Below are 13,155 nucleotides of genomic sequence, written 5' to 3'. Positions count from 1 at the left end.
GTTCTGATCTGGGCTGTGTCAGCTCCACAGGGCTGTTGGAGGCATGACCACTTCATTAAGGAAACAGCAGAGCGGCTCAGAAAGAGGCCCGTCGTCCCCATAGTTCCCAGGCAAGATCCGTGGAAGTCTAGTCTGCTCCTAGTCAAATCCCTGTACCCCACCACGTGAGGGAAGGCAGAGAGAAGGGAATGAAGAGAGGGACATATTTCCATTTCACAAACATCAAGGGATGCAATTTATCAGAAATACAAGTCATTTTTCCAAAAAAAGATTTTGATAGTGACTATTCATGCTCCTACATCAGTAGCGTGTGACAGGTTTTCCCTTCTACTGGTCCTTTCTTTCGTCCTCTTCTCCCTGCTCTCCAATATTTATTCAGCATGTGATGCACCAGCCCCCAGGCCAGGCACTGAAAGGAGGGTGGGAAAGGGAGCTGCAAAGAGGAGGAAGACCCAGATCCTGCCCTCCAGATAAATTCACATATTTAATTTTCAGACGGAAAAGATGTCTCATTAACCAGCAGCTCCTCTGAGGAATAGATGACGTTCTGCGTAAGCAACTTCTCTTGGTGACTGAAGCTTATCCTATTAGCCTTGCAAGTTTAAAGAAAAAAAAAAAAAGGAACCATGTTCAGGGAAAGTTTTAGATAAGTTCAATGAAAGTTTTAAATAAGTTTGCAGGCCATATGTGGGCCCGCCTGGTATTCCCTGTGTGCACTCCGTGTGTTTCAGCCTTGCTGGCAGAAACCTTGGCCTCTTGGCTGCCCACCAAGTGCTCCTTGGTCATTTTCTCTTTTGACACCTGCCGCAGTTGGGCAGATGAGCAGCCTGGACCTCAGCAAGGCAGACGGATGTCTCTTGGTCTGAAAAGGGTGGATCGTGATTCAAAGTCTGAAAAGGGTGGATCGTGATTCAAAGTCGGCTTGATTCTGAAGCCCAAGCCTTTCCCCACTTCTGAAACCACGTACAGTCTTTCCCTGTGCGTGGGAACCGCTATCCTAAGTCCATGTCTGGGGCGGAGGTTTGTCCCAGGTCGTCAGCTGTGCCCTCCCCAGCTCTCCCTTTTCCTCCTTGTGGAACCAAATTCGTTAAGGACCGTGGGCCAAAGAGACACACACGGGACAGTAAGCAAAGGGCTTGGTTTTGGTGTGAGAGCTTCCGGACAGACCACGTTGGTTTTCTGAACCTCTGGGAACAATCACAGTGTCTCAGGTGGCCTCCCCCCCCAATTTCTACAGAACTTGGGACGAGGATTCAAGGGCAAATGGTTGGTTTACTGGAGAGACCATCGCAGGCCACACCAGCGGGGTGTAGAGGAGTGTGACTGAGGAAGGAAAGGCCGCTAGCACGGGGCCTCAAAGAGCAGTTACGGCGGCGGGTCACTGGGGTGCAATCCCACATTGACACACCCCTGACTTGGCCCACCCAAGACACAGGGGACAGGGATGTTCATCACCCAGTTCCCAGGCTGGTTGTTTCTAGGCTCTAGGCACTCCAACCAGCCCACGTTTGCAGCCAGAGAAAGTCGTCCCGCAGAGAGTCTTGCTGTACGAACTAGTGGTAATAATGGTAACGACCGTAATAAAAAGGATAAGTGCCTGCTACTTCAAGTATCTGTCCTAGGTACCTCCCTTGTGACATGTCATCAGTCCTCACTGCAGCCCTGTGAAGCAGCTGCTGTGATTGTCCCAGTTTACAGATGAGGAAACTGAGGCTCAGAGCAGATCAGCCACTTGTCCAAGTTGCCACAGTTAGGAAGTGGTGGTGTCAGGACTTGAACCTAGGTTTGTTCTGTATGCTATCCTGATCTCGTTCCCGCCTTCCCTTTCGAGGAGGCGGGGCAGAACACTGTATTCTGCAAGATTTGGGCTCCCAGACATCGCTCATTTAGGAAGGAGAATGTATGCCTCTTGTACGGTGGTTCACAAGCTCTGGAATACACTTGCTGGAAATTTACATTCACTTACTGAATCAGAATCTTGGAGCGAGAGCCTTGGGGATCTGATTCTGAAGCAGGTGGTCTGCCGATAAAATGTACTCGTATGCTAATAGCTCTTTCTTCCATGGGCAGCGAAGAGGAAAAGTCTAATTTGGGTGGAATCGTATACATTTCCCGCTGGAAAAATGATTTTTCGTAAGTGGGTCATAGTGTGTGTGCATTGTGTACAAGTCTGGCCTTGGTCCCCTACCCCCACCCCTCCAGGGTCTGTGCGATCTCAGCACTAGTCTAATTCTGCCGACTCAATGAGCACATCCTGGAGTGTGGGCTCTAGCTCTTGACAACTGAACCTTCATGCAAGGTGAAGTGTTTGGGCATTGGAGCCGGTTCCCTCAGGTGTTCTGTGTGAGCCATGGTTGTGTTCCCGCTCCTAGCACGGCCCTCTGAAGCTTCATCTCCCATCCTGCAGCCAGAGGTGAAGGAGGGCTTTTCCACGACTGCAAGAGAAAGCAACAACGGACCCTGGAGAGGAAAATGCCAGGGGGAGACAGGACATGGGCTGAGGGCACACTGGTGGTCCCGCCTGTATGGTGCTGATTTGGACGTGGCCCAAAGGTTACATTACACTGCTGGTCCCTGCTGGTGGTGCGGCCATGATCACAGACGGACTTCTTCACAGTTGCACGTCATCCTTCCAGCTGGGCTTGTTTAAGAAGACTCGTAGGTAGAGGTGGCAGAAAGGAACAGTGCCTTTCTGGAAGCTTCCAGGGTCGAGTCGAGCTACTTCACACGGGACAGAGTGTAGCAACTTCTTGGTTCGACAGTCAGTGGTTTTCCCAACTCAGGGCTTTCCACACGTCCATCTGACTGTGTCACAGTCGTCCCAAGCCTCCAGGGGCTTCCCAGTGCTGTAGAATCAAATAGAGGCTCCTTGCTGGGGCTACCAGGGCTTCTGGCCGCCTCCCTCACCTCCTGTCTTCATGACTCGTGTTGTTCTCTTCATGTTAACCTCGTTGACCTTTGACTCCTGACCCCTGAACCCACCAGGCTTGGTCTTGTCCCCAAACCTTTGTGCCTGCTGGAAGCCCTTCTCCCGCGCCCATCACTCGCCTTCCCATTTCCCTGTATTTTTATTATTTTTTTGTGATCTTAGCACACCTGTAATTACCTGATATCTGTTTACCTATTGATTATCCCCTCCTCCATACACCTAGTGGCTCCAGCTACCTTATTCACTGTGTATCCCAGGACCTGGGGCCCAGTAGGCCCACTTAAGTGTCTGTTGAACAAATGAAAGGCTCCTTTTGAATTCAGTAGAGCTTCGCATCAGGGTTTTGATGTAGCACAGATTATCTCTCGGGGAGGTGGGCCTTTGTTACAGGTCTGAGAGTCTGGGGGCCTTAGAGAAGAAAGAGACAAAGCCAGTCTGCAGTAATGTGGGATTTTTATTTTACTTGTGAAGTGAGGCAACTGTAGTGGGAAGAGCAAGGTGACGTCGTAGGCTTGTCCCAAAGACATTTTGACTCTGCTGGATATAGACCCCGGGAACTTTCCTCTTTGTTAACTGTCCCCACCCCACCCCCAAGGTACAAAGCAAGAAAGCTGGAGCCTTTGGAGGCATCTGCACAGTGGTTAGAGCTGGACTGGGGAACTCTGTCTCTTATAGGCTATTTGACCTTGGGAGGGTTATCTAAATTTGCTGAGCCTCAGGTTCTCACTCTGTAAAATGGGGACAACAACAGTTCCTACTGTTTGTAGTTGTGACGAGGATGGAATAAGTTGTGTAAAGCAGTGAGAGCATTGCCTGGTACATCGTAAGCACTGCAGAAATGTTAGCTCTTGTTTCTTTCAGAGTCGTGCAGTCTTCACGGCATTCATGACCAATGGTACCTCCTAATGTTTTTCAACCATCTTACTACACTTGAACTTGGCCACCAGGCCCAGAGGCGATCTTTTGTTTGCAACTATCGTAGACTTTTGGGTGCCAACAACTGCCACCTCTTTTTGAAGACCCCAAATCGTCTAAGCCAACTTTTCCGACTCTAACTCAGCCATTTGCTCACCACCTTATTATGATTTTGTCATATTTAAATAGCAGCCATGCAGGTGTTTATTTCCTATTTATGGCCTTTTCAATGTAAATGATGTTTAATGATGAAAATATGTCTTAGTTTCATGAATGGAAAATCAGCATCACTGGCCATTAATATAAGGCAACCAGAAGAAGCTGACGTTCAAATGGAAAAAATAAGTGCAATAAATTCTCTGTGGGTATTGTTGCCAGTCTAAGTCTGGGACAGGACTTAGCACGTGGTGGAGAGATGCAAAGATGTGTTAGCGCAAGAACCCCTCTCTCTGATGCAATCAGAGTGAAGAGGACCTGGAGGTGGACTAACGTTCTCATGACGTGATTTGGCCTTTTTCACGCTGCCATCACCCTTCTTTGCTCCCCTCTGCACTTCCAGGGGCCCTGGGTCTAACTTTTCCATATCGGAGAGGAATTCCGAGCCCTTTAGGCCCCTAAAAGACGGAACACAAGAAAAATGGAGGAAATGTGCACCGACATTCCGAAACCATCAGCTGGACCAGTGGTTCTCACACTTGAGTGCATCAGACTCACCTGGAGAGCTTGTTAAAACAGATTGCTGCATCTCGACCCCAGAGTCTCTGATTCATCAGCTCTGGAGCCCAGAAGTTGCATTTCTGAAAAGTTTCCAAATGGTGCTGATGCCGCTGGTCTGAAAACTATTTTTGAGAACCACTGCCCTCGACTAACGGGGAGAATCAATGTGAAGTCTTTGGCGTTGGAATCCTTCTGTTAAAGAGAACGGAGAACGATCAAATCCATAGAAGGGAAGGGTGGAGGGCAAATCTAAAGTTTCTACTTCTCTGTATAGAATATTCTAATATTAAACCTCTGAGCAGCCTAAGGGCAACCTCTGGCAAAGATGTTGGCTGTTGGGTTAGGCTACCATGCACAGAAATGGTAAGGGAATCCAAAAGAGTATGGGAGGGGACACTAAGAGCAACTGCCATAGTGTATCCATCCTATTGACATAAAACTCTAAAAGAAAAAGTCAAAACCAGGCATAGTAACTTGGGATTTTTATTATCCTTTTAAAGTCAGGCAATAGAATGAAGAAGACCAAGATGACACTTTACTCGTAGGCTGGTCTCAAAGGAAGACATTTTGACTCAAAAGTCTTAAACTGAATACCTCTAAAACAGTAATACCTGTTACTAATCTCATCCTAATTGAAAGCCTTGGTCGACTGTCTCCCATAGCTAGAGCCTTTAAGAAAAATGAGAGGCCACATTTTGGTACCACTGACGCAGGTTTTCTGCCAGCACAAGTCAGTTAATCTTAGTTTTACCATCTGTAAAATGGGAATGATAATAATACCCTTTTCACAAGGTTGTTATAAAGATCCAGTGGCATAGTATATGTAAAATGTTTAATACAGTGGCTGGCAAAGCATCTTCAAGTAAATGGTAGACGATTATTAGGATGGTATGATAATGATGAAAGCATGACGTGGGCACTGTTAGGGAAAGAGTTGCCACCCACTCTTGGGCCACACAAGGCTGACCTGTAAGAGTGGGATGGCAGCAAACTCTCTCCAGAGTTAATTTCCTGGGTGCCAAGGATATGCCTCATAAGTAGCTGCCCGTGTTATCTCACATATTGGTATCCACAGTAGTCAGAGCTTTCTGAACCACTGGGGCATTCCATCCATCCATCCATCCATCCATCCATCCATCCATCCATCCATCCATCCATGCATCTATCCATGCATCCATCCATCCATCCATCCATCTATTCATGCATCCATCCATCCATCCATCCATCCATCCATCCATCCATCCATCCATCCATCCATCCATGCATGCATCTATCCATCTGTCCGTCTGTCCGTCCGTCCGTCCGTCCAGCCAGCCAGCCAGCCATCCCTCTCTCTCTTTCTCTTTCTCAGGTTAAAGTGCCACAACAAATGCACCAAAGAAGCCCCACCTTGTCATCTCCTCATCATCCACCGAGGAGGTAAGTATTTAACACTTCCTGCCCTGGGGGTAGGAATGGAGTAGGGGCTCCTGCAGGCCACCTGAGATAGCCGTCTCATCCAGGCCAGGTCTGCATACCTCCCGATCCCCTGACTCTTGCCTATCTCCTTTCTTTCCCTCTGATACTCTTCTCCCTGACATCTGTCACCTTAATCCACCCTCCCTCGCCTGCAATCCCTGCTCTCCCTATTTCTTGCCCTTATAACTGGTCTCTCTGATACTTTAGCTCCCAGATTCATTTCCTCCTTCCTAAGTCTTTTTCTCTCATTCTTGTCTCCTCTCCCAGTTTCCACTCTCCCCTTTTTCCCTGGATACCATTGCTTTTCCTTTCCACTTAAAAAGAGTGCTGGCTGAGTGTTTTTCCATTACGTGCTCTTTAGATTCAATCAATTGACCCTGCAGAAGTGGGCATGGGGAGGGGTCCGGCTTGGACCTGTTGGTGTGGGCCATATGCTCTGTCCCCTGGAGCCCTGGGAGTGTCTGGGCCAAACTGTCCAGGCGGGGAGGTCGCAGCTACCTTTGGGAGAGCCATTACCAGCTGTCTACTGTAAAAAAGCAAGACCAAGTTAGAGGGAAGGAAAGACCAGAAAGCAAGGCTTTTCCCTGTCTGCCAAAGCTCGATAGGAGACACCTCCGTGGGAAGCCCCGCAGTCCAACTTTCAAAATAGTTGCCCTGATTTTTGTCCTGGGGGGTGTTACCCCCAGACTCCATGATCCACATTGAAGTTCATCCACGGGGGAACTCTCTAGGGCTGTGCTGTTTAATGCAGTAGCGACTAGCCACATCTCTTTCAATTTAAATTAATTAAACTGAAATTAAAATAAAATTACTCAGTCACATCAGCCGCATTTCAAGGGCTCAGTAGCCACATGTGGCTACCATATTATTGCATAGTACAGATAATGAGCACTTTCATCATTGTGGAAAGTTCTCCTGGGCCTCACTGGTCCAGGCCTTTGCTATTCAAAGTGTGGTCCGAGGACCAGCAGCACCGGAACCACTGGGTAGCTTGTTAGAGATGTAAAGCTTCTGGACCCCTCCCTGACCTACTGAATCAGACTCTGCGTCGTTAACCGGATATGCAGGTGATCCTGTGCACATTGAAGTTGAGACGTCCTGCTCTAGAGTAGAAGTTGCAAAGTCAGATGGCTTCCAGGGCCAAGCAAGTCCCCTAAATGAGAGAAGCTGGCCAGATGGGGCTGTGCAAAGTGGAGAGAGAGTCCCAGCGGCGTCTGGAGAGGACAGCCACGCCAGCAACAAAAGTCCCAATAGTTTTATGTGCCATATGCTTCTTTTAAAATGTTAGCAGCTTTATTAAAAGTTTAAGAATTCTTGCCACCCCCCATCTATGGGTTGGATGAAGCTAAGGCTCCAACTTGGGGTACAGCAACTTACTAATCAGGAGACTGAGTCCCTCCTTGTCCACCCACTACACCCCTGCCAGCCCCCCCACCCCTCCCCCCGGCCTTGGTCAGCGCACACTCAGGGGAATCTGCCCTGTTTTAGAATGAACCCAAGGGAAACCTAAAGAAGGAAGCATATTGCTGCCGAAAGTGCTGGGATGTGCTCCAAAACCAACGGGCCACTGGTTTTCGATGATCTTTGCTTTGCTTATCTCCACGAGGAGAGGAAATTGCAAGTGGAGAGAAAGTAAATAAAGTCTTCAGCTCTCTTCTCATACCCTTTTCCCCCCACATACACCCTTCATTAAGAACCATCTGTTCCTTGAACAACTGCATGCACTCGGTGAGTCTGTTTACAACCTGAATTCTCACTGCTCTCGAGCCACTGTCATGGATCACCTTCACTGGGGAAATCTCCTGCCACCCAATTCCTCTCCCTGGTGGGTTCCTCTGGAGCCCACCTCCCATGTGGAGACCCAAAGCAACCCGCTGGAGAGCGACCCGCTCTCAGAGGTCGATGAAGGGCTCCGTCCCACCCACCTTCACACCCGTGCCCCATTGGTACATGGGAAACAGATGGAACTTTCCAGAAGTCCACCAGCTTCTTGCTGCTCAGCCTGCCCCCCCCCCGCCCCCACATCGTTAGTGGGAAGTTTGGAAATATAGTCGGCTTCTATGGTATTGGTGACTCAGGCTAAGCTGAGAGATTAAATCCCCGGGTCAGTCCAAAGCTTTAACTTTTCCACCAACACCCCCACCCCACCCCCCACAATAAAAAAACAGCTAATGAGTAACATTGCCAGACATCACGTTTGAATTTGAGCTTCTCACTTTTCTCTCTCCCTGTGGTCCCTATAAGTAGTAGAAATAACAAAGGGGTAACAGGAAAAGGGGCTTGGATGGTGTGGTTTGGACCAGAAAGCACTTACGTCGCATCTGCCATATGCCCCGATTTTTGTGTGGCTTTAGGATGATGCAGAAGGGAAGGCTGGGAGAGCCAAGCTTCTCCTTCGGGGACCTGAGGTGGCTTTGGTTAGGACAAATGTGTTTTCACGTGGGACAGGGCCAGCCTGAGGAATCCCACCAGGAACGAACCATGATCCTAATGCAAACATTAGATGGAGACAGGGATAGGTGGCCATACTGAGCTTGTCCACTAATTATGGACCCTGAGAAATCGGGAACCTCTTAAGATTGCGAAGGAGGTTCAAGTTTGAACTGAGCACCAATGTGAAGCAATTATGGCATTGAGAACAAACAAACAAACTGATCGCTTGTTTTACTATTGTAATTTGTTATTGTTAAGTCACAGATTGACAATAAAAAAAACAAAAAAGAACTCCACCGAGAGCACCCAATGCCACTCCTGTGGCACAACTCTGATTTTCAGCGAATTCCTTTCCAGTCTTGGGGGTGGGCCTGGAGGTGGGGTCTGAACTGTGCTCTCCTGGCATTCCAGTATAAAGCCAAAGTGATACTTAAACTCCCACCTTGCTGTTTTTATCCCTACGGATCCAGCAAGGTTGGTCCGGACAGAGTCGGTCCCATGTGACATCAACAACCCTCTGCGAAAGCCACCCCGGTACTCGGACCTGCACATCAGCCAGACGCTCCCCAAAACCAACAAAATCAACAAGGTGAGGCTGGGTCGGGGCAGGCTGGGGCTGCCGCTGCCGGAGAGAGGCAGGTTCTGGAGCAGACTCTCTAGATTGATCTGGGAGCATTGCTCTCACCTCCTTGCCCAGCTGGGCTCTCCGAAAGCTGTGTGCTTGGTCTTGAGTCAAACTTGAGGGGCATCCAGCCATCGGTAGAAAGTGAGTATGCCAGGAATCTGTGTGACTTAGGGAGCGGGCACACGGAAATGGGAATGAATGCGTGTGTGCAGGAGATGCAGTAGGGACAGCAGGAGAGCCTGAGAGGGGCTCCTTAGTGGTCCAGACGCCACACTCTTTGCTCTGTGAGATGTTTCACCATCTGCCGGGATGAGTTTTGCAGATGGTTCTGGGCTTTCTGACACATCTGTTGAATCAAACCACCGAGGGACAGGGATCTATTTCTGAGCGCCTGCTGGAGACTGGGTGGACGGATATGTGCGGGGGCCCTGAGTGCTGAGCCATGTAGCCAGTTTGTTGGACTTCCAGCTGGTCCTCAGATGCTGGTCAGCAGTGGATCTTTCTTTCCAATCTGGCCTGGAAATTTCCAGTGTAATTTCCACATCCTTTGTTGGGTCCGTTGGTCAGACTGCAGCAAAGCTATCCCAGGGATGCTTCCAGCCCCAGGGTAGGAGCCAAAAGTTACGCATGCCAGTAGGTGATTTCTCAAGCCCCACAAGGTTTTCGTGCATGGTGTTGAAGGTGGATAAAGTGTGGAGCAACCCAACTGCGTGGCAGGTCACCAGCCTGTGTTCAGGACCTGGATGAGTTTCGTGATGGCCATGTGACTTCTCACTGGCAAGGCACAGTCTCCCTTCTCTGGCTAGAGAGGGCATGGTCCCCCTCCCCAATCCATTCTCCACGCAGCAGCCAGAGTGGTTCTTAATGACTGTAATTTGAATCACGTCACCCTCTGCTTAAAAACCATCCAGTGGTTTTCTAGTGCGTTTAGAAAACTAATCAAACTCCTACTGCAGCCTGCAAGGCCATGCATAATTTGGTCCCTCGCTCTGTCTCTGACTTCCCTTTCCATGCCTCCCTACCCAAGCTCATATGTTCTTTCTCGTGCTGTCACCCACCATTTTTGCTACAAGGTTTTAGTCATTCACCATCTGGCTCCTTGGGGCATCATTCTAGCAGTTGAGAAGTTGGCCTCTGAAGTTAGGCAAACCTGGCAGCCAGCCTTGACTTCCTCTGGTTACCACCAGCTGAGACTCTGGGCAAGTAACTTAATCTCTCTGAGCCTCAGTTTTCCTTTATGTAAAATGGGTATGTTCCAGTTATCTGCTACCTCACAGACAGACCCCTCACACTTAACGGTGTACAGCAACAACCCTTTAATTATGCTTGCGGAGTCTGTGGATCAGGGATGAGGAAGGAGTACAGTGGAGATGGTTGGTGTCTGCTCCATGATGTCCAGAGACTCCACTGGGAAAACTCACACCCCCAGGGGCTGAATCATCTAGGCATTGGCAAACTATGTCTTATAGGCCAAATCCAGTTTATCACCTGTTTCTATGAATCAAGTTGTAATGGAACAAGCCACACCCATATTGTCTATGGCTGTTTTCCAGCTACAGTGGCAGAGTTGAGTAGCTCCAACTGAGATGGCATGGCTCACAAAGCCTAATGTATTTACCATCTGGCCATTTCAAGGAAAAGATTGCAAACCCCTGATCGAGAGGCTCCTTCACTCACATGTCTGGTGCCTGGGCTGGGATGAGTCAAAGACTAGGCTCAGTGGATACTCAGCGGGAGTACTTACCAGGTGGACGTGCCTTGTGGCTTGTACTTCCTCCCAATATGGCGGCTTCAGCGTAGTCGGGCTTTTACATGGCAGCTCAGGGCTTAAAGAAGGACTGTTTTCGCAAATAAGGCGGGTGCTGCATAGGCTTTCATAACCTAGCAGTAAAAGCCCACGCATTGTCTTGGCTTGCCACTAGCCAAGCATTGGCAGTGTCAGTTCTGTTGTTTTCCACGGATGAAAGCAGTCCCAGCCTACTCCAGTTCATGGGGAGGAAGCATAGATTCCCATCCCATTGGGGGGAAGAGTCCAAGGAATTTGTGGCTGTGTTTAGAAATGTCTGTGGTGGGTAATAAAAACACCAACCTCATAGGGTTGTTGTGGGAACAAAATGAAATCAACATTAAAAGCACTTAGTGCCATTCCTTGGCACATGGTAAGTGTCAGGTACATTCTAGCTGTTAGCCATCAGCTTAAATCTTGGGGCTTCCAATGAAAATCTGAGGCTGGGTCCAAATTACATTATGTAGGTCTCTAGGAGAGGGGAGCCCCACCTCTGGAAGGGATGAAGGGCTCGAACGGGGAGGCTCCTGAGAAGTGACTGTGCATGCTTATAACCCATCCTTTCCTTTGTGACATCTTTGGGGGTAACTCATCCTTTCCTTTGTGACATCTTTGGCGGACAAGGACCTCAGAGCCATCTCAAAACCTCTCTCGCTCTGGCTTTATAGGCACAGTGAGCCTTTCGGTGTCGGATGGGACAGAAATACGGGTCAGATAGATCAATGGCTGTGACATTGTTCTGCTTGTCTGCCAGCAGGGGAATTTGATAAGAGAAATAAATTAACCTCTATTTAGAGAGCAGCTTTGACATGTAGGTGGACATGATCTATCTTAGGGCTGGGTTGTTTTTTTCCCTCTTCTCACCGCTTCACGCAGATTCTTTTTGTCAGGCAGTGATGTGGTTAGTGCAATAGATTTCTGAGCCAATTTGGTCTGAAGATTTCCTTTTCATTGCTGTCTGTCTCCTCTCCTGTCTAGCTCAGTCAGTCCAGGTTCGCAGAGGCCCAGCTTTTTCACCCAGCGTAATGGTTAAAGTGTGTATTTTGGAGTCAGAAGGCTTGAAACTCGGTTCCTTCACTTTTTTATGGGATCAGAGCAAGATTGCTCTGCCTTGGTTTCCCCTCTGTAAAATGGGCAGAATAATAGGAGTTATTGTTGGGATTGTGGAGAGGATCGTATGCAGTGATATGTGTAAAGAATTTAGTCCAACACTCGGTACTCAGGGCCTGGAAATAACTAGATGATGAGGAAGACAGAGAATGAGGAAGAGGAAGGGGAACAGAAAGAGGATTAACAAGAGGAAAGAGGAAGGAAGAAGAGGATGGAGGAGGAAGAAGAAAAAGAAGAGGAAGGGGGAGGTGGAGAGGAAGAGGAGGAGAAGGAAGAATAGGAGAAAGAAAGAAGAGGCAGAAGGAGGAAGAGTAAGAGAAGGAGGGAGAAAGAGAAGAAAGAAGAAGGAAGAGGAGAAAGAAGATGGAGGAGGAAAAGATGAAGGAGATGGAGATGCAGGAGGAGGAGGATGGAGGGGATGCAGGAGGAAGCGGAGATGCAGGAGGAGGAGGATGGAGGGGATGCAGGAGGAAGAGGAGATGCAGGAGGAGGAGGATGGAGGGGATGCAGGAGGAAGAGGAGATGCAGGAGGAGGAGGAGATGTATGCTTCCACATCAAGGCATCAAAACCCCCACGTGCAGTGGTGCCCACGCTGCCGGTCGGCCTGCCACAGTGGGCTTCTGAAGTGGCTGCATGCTGGCCTGCTCTTTTCAGTTGGTGGTAAGGAACAGAGACCCACCCAGGCGAGCTCAGCAAATAGAATTGTCTATTACCAGGAAAGGCATGGGGCAATAAGAGGAAGGGAAATCGTAGCTTAGGAGCTGGGCCTCATGAAACTAGACATGGAGGACCGTCTTGCGCTCGGGCCAACTCCCCGGACCTGCAGCAAGACCGTGAGTCACTGTCCTGGTCCTGTCATGACTGTGACCCGGCGGCTCCGGTCCATTACTGTTGTCTGGCGTCCTCATCCTCTACTCTCATTTTTGTCTCTGTGTCATTGCGTCTGCCACCACATGGGTCCTCCTCCTCAGACCCTCCGCTTATTTGTTTTCTGGCCTATTGTGTCTCCTCGGTTCTCTTTAAACCTCGTCTCCTCTCCACCTTTCGTCCTGGTGCTTTCTGCTATTCTTCCTATTGGCCCCGCTCATGTTTTCACTCCACTTCATAGGTCCCTGACGAGCTGCCATTATGTCCTGACCCACGGTTCTGTGTTGGGAGTGGGCTATGGAGGTCACAACACG

General features: G+C 49.1%; 1 protein-coding gene across 3 annotated transcripts in view; it reads left to right on the top strand.

The window, feature by feature from the left end:
• Positions 1 to 13,155, top strand: part of KSR2 (kinase suppressor of ras 2) — a 357,439-nt gene that overhangs the window by 273,652 nt on the left and 70,632 nt on the right. For 2 of the 3 annotated variants that reach the window (XM_033098218.1, XM_033098219.1), the window contains exons 8-9: positions 5,913 to 5,980; positions 8,917 to 9,041. In XM_033098218.1, the coding sequence (XP_032954109.1) occupies positions 5,913 to 5,980; positions 8,917 to 9,041 (193 nt within the window). The remainder of the gene's footprint in view (positions 1 to 5,912; positions 5,981 to 8,916; positions 9,042 to 13,155) is intronic. The other variant, XM_033098220.1, reaches the window with a different exon arrangement.

Source organism: Rhinolophus ferrumequinum, chromosome 25 (genome assembly GCF_004115265.2).
Source record: "Rhinolophus ferrumequinum isolate MPI-CBG mRhiFer1 chromosome 25, mRhiFer1_v1.p, whole genome shotgun sequence".
In the NCBI taxonomy this organism is placed as follows: domain Eukaryota; kingdom Metazoa; phylum Chordata; class Mammalia; order Chiroptera; family Rhinolophidae; genus Rhinolophus; species Rhinolophus ferrumequinum.
This window is presented reverse-complemented; position numbering and strand designations above follow the sequence as displayed.